Source organism: Pseudoliparis swirei, chromosome 2, assembly GCF_029220125.1.
Source record: "Pseudoliparis swirei isolate HS2019 ecotype Mariana Trench chromosome 2, NWPU_hadal_v1, whole genome shotgun sequence".
NCBI classification, from domain to species: domain Eukaryota; kingdom Metazoa; phylum Chordata; class Actinopteri; order Perciformes; family Liparidae; genus Pseudoliparis; species Pseudoliparis swirei.
In genome coordinates, this window is record NC_079389.1 from 10054446 (window position 1) to 10063436 (window position 8991).

Genomic DNA, 8991 nt, shown 5'->3' on the forward strand with positions numbered 1-8991 from the left:
ATGACCGGGGTTTTTGAGAATTTAAATACCGATATGCATTCGAACCAGATTACCTCAAGCAATTTCCACAGTTTGCATAAATCGCAGGAGTCTCCGACTCTGCCAGTGTCCACGGCGACGGACAGCAGCTATTACAACAACCAACAGCCGGGCCACAGCTCTCCGTTTGGCCAGCTCGGCGCGTACCAGTACCACGGCAACGCCACGAGCACTGTGCCATATAACGCCAAGTCCTACGACCTTGGCTTCAACTCATCGTACGGTGCATACAGCTCGTACGGCAACAACTCCTCTCCTACTCCAGCCGAGACAGGTAAATAAGCTCTTTTTATTCATTTAGTGTGCGTTATATATTTTTAAGCATGTCATTGATTGTTTGAGACCAAAACGTGGTAGTTATATGAACAGTATGAAGAGCAAGTTAAATAATAAATAACGCATAATGGACAAGATAATTGGCCCAGTATGTCTTCAGAAAGGATTTAGACACATCCAACTTGCAAGAGTCATAAGAAACACCGATAGTGAATGTTCCATGTCGTTAAACAAAAATGTCAAGCAACCTTTCACGAACTCAGATATTTTTTCATGGCATTATTATGTTATACAATATGTATTCATTATCAGGTGTAGCCTACACCGGACTGCTAAACGACTATTAGATATATGCAACTGAAAACCAATCAAATATGTGTTATGCATAACTTGACTTTTTATATTTATTTATATTCCCTCAGAAAAAGAAGAGCGTGAGCCAGAAATCCGGATGGTTAATGGAAAACCAAAGAAGGTCAGGAAACCTCGGACCATTTATTCCAGCTTCCAACTGGCTGCCCTTCAACGGAGGTTTCAAAAGACGCAGTATTTGGCTCTCCCGGAGCGGGCCGAGCTGGCAGCATCGATGGGCCTTACGCAAACACAGGTGGGTGTACAAATGTAACGCTGTCACATAGCCACTCTCAAATCTGCTCTGAATGGGATTAAAACGGGCAGGGGATTAGAGCCGGAAAAATAACGGATAATCAATTTTACTCATGCCATTTGTTTCTCAGATCAAAATCTGGTTCCAAAACCGCCGCTCCAAATTCAAGAAGTTGTGGAAAAGTGGAGAAATCGGCCCCGAGCAACATGTTGCTTCCAGTGAATCTCCCCCGTGCACGTCTCCACCGATTACTGCCTGGGACTTTCCACAGACTCAAAGAATGAACACGATCAACTCCAGTTTACCTCAGAGCAGCAGCCCTCCCAACACGTCTGCGCCTTCATCGTTTTTGGCAAACTACTCCTGGTACTCCACCACGAACTCTACAATGCATCTGCAGCCTGCACCTCTGATCCAGCACCACCACAACCCCGCCATAAGCGCTGGGACGATATTTTGAACAACAAACAAACGAAACAAAAACAAAAACAAGGGGTTTAAATCGGACAATACTGGTGATTAAAAAGAAAAAAATGCCATTACCTTCATTTTACAGACCTCGAGCGTGCGCCATGCGATCGTTACGCGCAAGCACCTATAGGAAACGTTTAGGGGGCAGACAAGCTCATGGACCTTGTCAGTTTTTGCGCTCGCAAACGTTAGTCACAGATTTCTACAGTTATTTTTGTATTTATTTATTTTGTTTATGTCGAGGGATGAGTGAACCACTATTACCCAAAGCAATCACAGACTGGCGCGAGCCTACTTTTACGCGGGCGTCACTTGTTCTGCCATATGTGCAGAAACAAAACATCCATCGTTACAAACGTAGCACAAGTTAACTGTATCGTGCCTTTTCAATATGACCTCATTTTGTTGTGCGATCCAACAGTGTACCTATATGTCAAGTTGATTTTAATATAGGCCTATGGGGGCTTAAGTGAAACCATGTTTGTAAATATTTTACCAGCTTTTTGATAGCCCATATTGCTTTGACTCTTTTTTATTAGGCTATTGGTGCAAATCCATTAACCACCTTAAGCTACTGATTGTTCTACCCTCGGATTTAGGCTACTTGTAGGCTACCACACTTAATTGTATTTTTGTCTTATTTATTTTAGCAATGTTCTATATATAGCCAGACGTTATTTAAATAAAAATGCTTTCTGTGAATATGCATCTCTCCTTTTATTTCCACAAATTGTTTCTGTGCATATGCATTTCTCTGTTTTTCATTTTCTGAGAATTAGTGTTGTCATAATTGTTTTTGCCATGAGCATAGGGATTTTATTTTTTTAAATATTTTATTTGAGCCTACTTTATTTTACAGCAACGTATTAAAGCGTACAATGAACGCTGCATACAGTTCTCAGGACAAGAGGGCTTTATTTCAGGGGGAAATAACATATCTTAATATTACAAATTGAACCTTGGTAAACTCTATGTCATCTTTAAATGTAGCCCGGCTGCAGCCAACATTTCCTGAGCTTCATTTAGACTATAGTTCCCCGTCTTTGAGTCGATAAACGGTCACCATTGATGCCTTATTGTGCTTCCCTCTGGTGGTGTTGCTCTCCAATCGTGTAAACTAATGGGAACTTTAGGGATTAAAAGCGATTTCTTAAGTGAGACGGTGTAGTTGTAATGAGCTGCACGGGTCTCATGCTATCAGAAGCGTGGAAGACAATTCCTGGGCTGTCTCGAGTTATTTTACCCTGTCCAGTCTGCACGTGATGAGCGTTAGTTAGCCGAACCCGGGGATCGTCCAGGCGGGCGCAGGCAGGCAGGGCCCCGGGGCGCAAGGGGGGAGGCGACGCAGCAACACGCCTTGGCATGCGAGATCGGAAGATGAGGGTGGGTATGAATGAGCGAAGAGCTCCTCAGACTCGGTGGAGTCAGTGAGTCGCTTTCCAGACGTTTTATGAACTCGGCCTAACAAGAGGAAAAGAGAGGAACTCGTTCCAAGACAGCCTGCAGCTACAGCCTCGTGGAAACATGCCTCACGTCTCACTAGCGGGCTAAAGCCTCTGATCTCTGAGGACGAGCACGCTGACCTGCATTGTGTGTGTGGCTCACAGGGCCCGGATCGGCACACGTCCAAGTTCCTACACATTGTGCCAGTAAAGTAGATTGTATTTGAACTATTTGGACTCCGATGGGTTGCGGGGGGAGGGGGGATTATTAATACACAGGCCCATCACTTAGTTCTCTTGCATGATCATCAATGTCGTACGCACACGCTTTCCTTCCAACAAGCGCGGTCCATAAAGTAAGATCGTTTCCTTGTAGCCTCCATAATTAGGACTGTAGCTTGTCAGCGGTTGCTATATCTCCATGATGGAGCTGACAGGATCAGATCCCAGGCGTGCAGCAGGTCTGCTGTGCGCCATCACATCTGCATCTAAACATGCATATACCTGTGTGCGGACAAGATGTCACGTGACTTTCCTGTTACTGTATTCAGAGAATCTATCATGGCTGAACTGATGCACTGAATTAATATTAGCTGTTTTTCACTTATGAGGGCTGTACTTACGACTGCCGTGAAGTTATCAACACAAATTTAGGACCAATACTATTTATCGATTTCGTCCATAAAATAATGCTAATTGATTTGTTTTGGATGCTTCATGTTGCCCCATGGGACTTCCTTCATAGATTGCAGCTACTGTGTCTTACAGGCCCAGTTTTGCATTTCTACTTGTAAATGTCATTCCCCCATATCTTATTTTTTGCCCAGATCTGTAATTTCATACACATTTGTTCAGGTTTGAGCATTGGCTTTCAAATCTGAAAGCCTGCAATTACTAAATAATTCTTCGCAATTTTAGATGTCCTAATATGGGGTGTTATTTTTACACAAGACAATGTCCCGCTTTTTCAAGCACCAGAATTGTCAAAGTTTAATGTACATAATAAATGGGGATATCAATGCATATTTCTTCGTCTAACATCTTGACTCAACGATAATTATATCCGTGTGAAGCCTACGCAAAATTACCCTGAATTGCATGGTAACTGCTGCTTTAAAAAAAAAATACTCATAATTTATCCCAAAGATTACCAAGATCTCGAGTGCACAATGTCATCAGCGTAATGAGGAGTAAACATTTATGCTAATAATCTACATTTCCCCCCTAGAGCTATAAAGAGGGGAAATAAAGCAGACATTTTCAGTCATATTCTGAACTCTGCTTCTGCTTAGACCAACACATGGGACTCATTCTGTGGGATTTATGCGTTTATCTTGTGTGTGTGTGTGCTGCAGGATGCTGCTACTCATCTTTCTCTGCTTTTTACGGTATTCTGAGAAGGAGCTTGCCTCTGAAAGGTATGTATTCATGTTTATATCTTAATATTCATTGAGAGTTGCAAATTCAGGAAACAGGTTTGAATCTTGCGGATTTTTCAAGGTATTCAACTATTTCTAATATTGGTTCCTTGGAAGTAAAATCTTAGCCTGGAAATGTTTTGTTTTTTTAAGTCCCCAGTGTATTCAGTGTGGTCATATTTCTTGGGGGGGGGGGGGGGGGTACTATATAGCAAAGAAAGCTGTAGAGATGATGTAAGGAAAGGGAGACACACACAAGTTGTTTTTTAATCTACTCGCTGCTCTCATTACTCTTACATTGTGTTTTGCTAATTCTGAGGCCTCTTCGCATTGACAACTCTGTGATGTACACCTGCAAGCAATTTGCCAGCCTTATAAGCTAAGTCTAAGGGGACAGTGACGAAATGGCAGCTCACCTATTTCGCTTGTTCCCCCCTATTGCTGCAGCTCATTTCTTTCAGAGCACTATCTCTTTTGTCAACGCAGAAAGATCCTGCATGCGAGGAAAAAAATGCTCATAATTACCTCAGAGATAGGAAACTGCATTAGAATAAATAAGGGCGAAATTACTGTAATTATGCTGGGTTTGATGGGCCCAGCTCGTATAATCAAGAGGAGAATACAGCGAAATAGCGCTGACCCTCTTGGAAGCAGCTGCGCCTTTCTGGGGTATAGGCTGATTTATGTTAGCAGCAGCACAATTCATACTCTTACTTAATGGTATGGAAATATATGCCTATTCTCCTTCTGTGCGCATGCAGAGGACTGTATATGTTCTGAGTTTGGTATTCAAATAACACAGTGGTGGATTTTAAGGAGCAGACAATATAAATTATAGGCCAAAGCTTATTTATTTTCCTCTGAAACTGAATGTGATTTAAACTGAAAGTTGCTCTATCAAGACTGCACCAGCATTCATATAATAATATTTACAATAATAATAATCCATCAGGATGGTCTCATTTGTGCTTTTAGCAATACATAAATGAAACAAGAGAACATGTTATTGGTTATAATGGGATGTATAGGCTAGATGACCTTATAAAGGACCTCAAATATTGCATCGAATATGCCATTATAATCCATGCATCTGAATTTCTTTTGTTGTGTCTTTTAAGAAAAAAACATTTACATTTCAGATCCACTGTTTGAATTGTTTTCTCGAATATTTACTCCTATTAGAACTATTTTCTGTTTACTTTTGCTCTTCACTATTATTGTCATTATTGTTGCATGTTTATAACGGTTCGATGTTTGAATGGACAGATCACTTTTAGTTTCTTTTTGGCATTTAAAAAAACAAACCATAATAAATAAAATGCAAGCACAAAAACACATATTTAAAATTCATATTCAAACCCCCAAAAAAGGTTTATTTCCAGATCGTGACACTGGAGTTAATGAATAAAGAGTGAAGTTCAAACCAGAAGGCCTTTGAACTGTTTCACTTTCTCTGATCCCCATTTGATCCGCCTTGTGTCCCGCGTGCTCATCCAGGCTTTTGCAGCAGCACCTGCCTCTGGCGCGATTATTCACTTAACACATACAATTGATCTCTCCCATTCATGGCACAACATAGGGATTATCGAAAGACAAATTGTAAGAAGATTATCTTTAAGAAAAGATGAAAAGAAATAAGCGATGTTAAATGATTACGTCTCCCGCACCGTGACGGTTAAATCACTAAATATTGCAGCTTATCTCGACCAAGTGGTTTGTCTTATTAGCCGATGTTCTTTTTTAAATATAGGCTATACGTAAAATGCATTTATTTGGCCTGTTTTTGTGTGCATAGAGTTTTATTTTTATTTTTAGATTCAACGTCCGATTGAATTCTTATGTCACCCCAGATGTTTGAAACCATCTCCAACCAGTGACCAGCAGCAGCAGCAGGAACCCATGGAGGCTAAATGCTAAACACGACCATAAATCTACACGACGAGCTCACACGGTGTCTACAATAACCAACATGATACTGCTCGGTGTCAGCTCGCATTAAACCTGCACCATGCTGAAGCCTTTCTGTTCACGTGAGATGAGGATGGAGGAGGGAAGGGGGGTTCAATCAGACACCTTTCTTGACATAATTTAAATCATTATTTTACTGCTTTTGAAACTTTGCACATTATGTACATAAACTTCAGAAACAGATAAATAAATTAAAGTGATCAATACAAAACTAAATATGTTCTATGTTGACTAAACACATCTCGACGAATACAGAAAGCCTAAAACCTTGTTTCACAGCGTATCCAGTACAGCACAAAACAAGTCTGAAAAGTATGTACAAAATACAGTGACGAATGAGCTGCACCCTCCGGATCATTTTTTTCTTCTCACGCAGCACATTGCCAGGCCTTTTACATTTTTCACATAACATCGGGGCACGGCATAGAAAAGCTTTGCTTGCGTTAGTGCAGCATCAACAACACAGTGTTGTCATTTCAAAACACACTTACAAAATGAACACAGACATGACCTCGACAAAAAAACTAGTCTGAATAATTTAACTTAAATAACAAACACATAAACAACATAGAAGCGAGTTGAGGCTTTGCACACTATATGCCTGGGGTTGGGTGTGCTGAAAGCATTATGGTGGGATGTATTAATTATCAATATTTGGTAAAAAGAATGGACCTTTAACTGTTAATGAAAGCAGATTGAGTTCAGGTCATCATCACTTTGGGCCCAACATCCAGTGTAAACAAACACGTGTTTTCTTACAAACAGAATTACCCACACAATAATATTTGTTTTCTTTTCTAAAAAGAGAAGACAAAAAGGAAATAAACAGCAGCTAAAAAAAGATCCACGAGTCTGCGACTTCCGCTGAGTGTCACAGAGGTGTCGCCCCGGGGCGCTTCGCGTGCCTTTTCGGTCCCTTAGTTCCCTGCTCCTTCTTGCTGCTTGTCGTCATCCGGTATGGAGAGGCCACTGTGTCAGCTCCGGGTTGTTGTTGTTGTTGTTGTTGTTGTGTTATCAGTGCTGGGCCGCGCTGAGGCCCCTTCACCATCGTGATATACGAGCCATGGCATAGTCGAGGGCTGAGGTCTCGATTCACATGAGCTGTGACTGTTGCATAGACTCTTGGTGTGCGGTTGGGTACCACGAGGTGTAGCTGGGAATGTAAGATCCGGTTGTCCCCACCGAAGTCTTCACGGTGGTCGGCGAGCTCCAGACAGGTGCCACGGAGGGAGAACCGCTCGACAGTCCACGGCCGGTGGCCAAAGCGGCGGTGTCAATTGTGCCCCCGCCTTGCTTCATCAGCTTCTTGAATTTGGAGCGTTTATTTTGAAACCAAATCTTCACCTGGAGAGACAAATAATATTATTAGTATTATAGTTATAAAATAATTAGGCACTTTTACGCACGCGACATGTTTCATTGTTCAAATTCAAGAGCAAAACATGTTTTAATCGGCCTATCAATATCTGGCTCTCGATTAAAAAAGAGTTTATACTGTATTAAGATGTCATTGAAATCAACACATGAATAACCGGGATATATTATGGAGAACAAAAATAAACCCATAATTTAGAGTGAAACAATATATTATGATTTAATGAATGGTGTTCATTAATAATAATAGCATTAATAATAATAATAATAATAATAATAATTAAAAATAACAATAAAAACAACACTAATAATGCATGTTGTGAGAACAAAATAATAATAAAATGGTGTAAAACCCATTTAAAACGGTCTAACGGTGGTGGTGCAGAGTGGAACCGTGAGGCTCGTGCGTGCTCGTGGACTTGCCTGTGTCTGCGTGAGACCCAGCGACGCTGCAAGCTCAGCTCTCTCCGGTAGCGCCAAATATTGAGTTTGTTGAAATCTCCTGTTCAGAGCTTGAAGTTGTAAACTGGAATAGATAGTCCTTGGTTTTCTTATCTTTTTCCCTTTCCCGTTGAACCGAACCTCTCCGCCTTCGACCACCGTGTTTTTCTCTGCTTCTGGCGCTGAGCGAGACAGAGAAGGGGAAACAGAATGAGGAAGCAGCTTTGAATACTCAGCGTAAGTTTTACAGGCTGTACTTTAGGAATAATTACCCTTAATTGCATACATTGTTTATAGCGTTACGCAACAAATAATTACCAAGCCTAATTTCAACATCTGGGTCGTCTTTTCGCTGCAGCGAGCGAGGACTGAGCGCCGTGCCAACACAGAAAGTTCACATGTAGGATCCAAAGATGCTGTCGCGCACTTACCTGTCTCCTCTAACCGCGTCTGTGTGAGGGCCGAGCTGTTTTGGTAGGTCTGTACTGTGCTGAGATATGGACTGGTGGAATGGCTGCCCACAGAGTTTACGTATGGATAACCCAGAGATCTGGGGAACGACGAGGCTGGACTGTAGCTGTCGTGCTGGGTATGACCTGCAGAATGTAAACAGTGCATTGGATAGTGTCCGTGAGACATGGAGGAAGGCGACATTTGTTGACTCGGGGATCCAAACTCCATGAAAACGTTTTTTCCTGAGGCAGGGCTATTAAGACTTTCTGGAATTGTAGTCATTGTCATCTCTTCTGGCGGTTCCCCTTGTCTTGCTTTTGTTGTTTTCCTTCTATGATCTCAGTGAAGGATGGGTCCCAATTTAAGCCGAACAGATTTTTTCTATTTCCATTCATAAGAAAATGTAGTTTGTGCCTATGAAAAGTCCTAGGTATGATGCTGTGGACCAAGACAAACTCGCTCAAAGGTTTGAATCTCGGACTCATGAATATTCATCAAAGAC

The 8991-nt window shown here is 41.6% G+C and overlaps 2 protein-coding genes across 3 annotated transcripts; one reads left to right on the forward strand and one right to left on the reverse strand.

The window, feature by feature from the left end:
• dlx2a (distal-less homeobox 2a) lies at positions 1-2045 on the forward strand. The gene is made up of 3 exons (XM_056434180.1): positions 1-313; positions 738-922; positions 1053-2045. The coding sequence occupies exons 1-3, from the start codon at positions 1-3 to the stop codon at positions 1380-1382; spliced, it is 828 nt and encodes a 275-aa protein (XP_056290155.1). The 3' UTR covers positions 1383-2045.
• Positions 2046-7247: 5202 nt separating this feature from the next.
• dlx1a (distal-less homeobox 1a) lies at positions 7248-8777 on the reverse strand. Of its 2 annotated transcripts, XM_056434243.1 has the most exons (3): positions 8468-8777; positions 8019-8218; positions 7248-7565 (listed from the first exon to the last, which is right to left on the reverse strand). In XM_056434243.1, exons 1-3 carry the CDS (start codon positions 8775-8777, stop codon positions 7314-7316), a joined length of 762 nt encoding a protein of 253 aa, XP_056290218.1. In that variant the 3' UTR covers positions 7248-7313. The 2 variants fall into 2 exon arrangements, with proteins under 2 accessions (XP_056290218.1, XP_056290226.1); XM_056434251.1 differs by lacking the exon at positions 8019-8218 and having other exon boundaries at positions 7543-7565.
• Between the last annotated feature and the right edge of the window lie 214 nt (positions 8778-8991).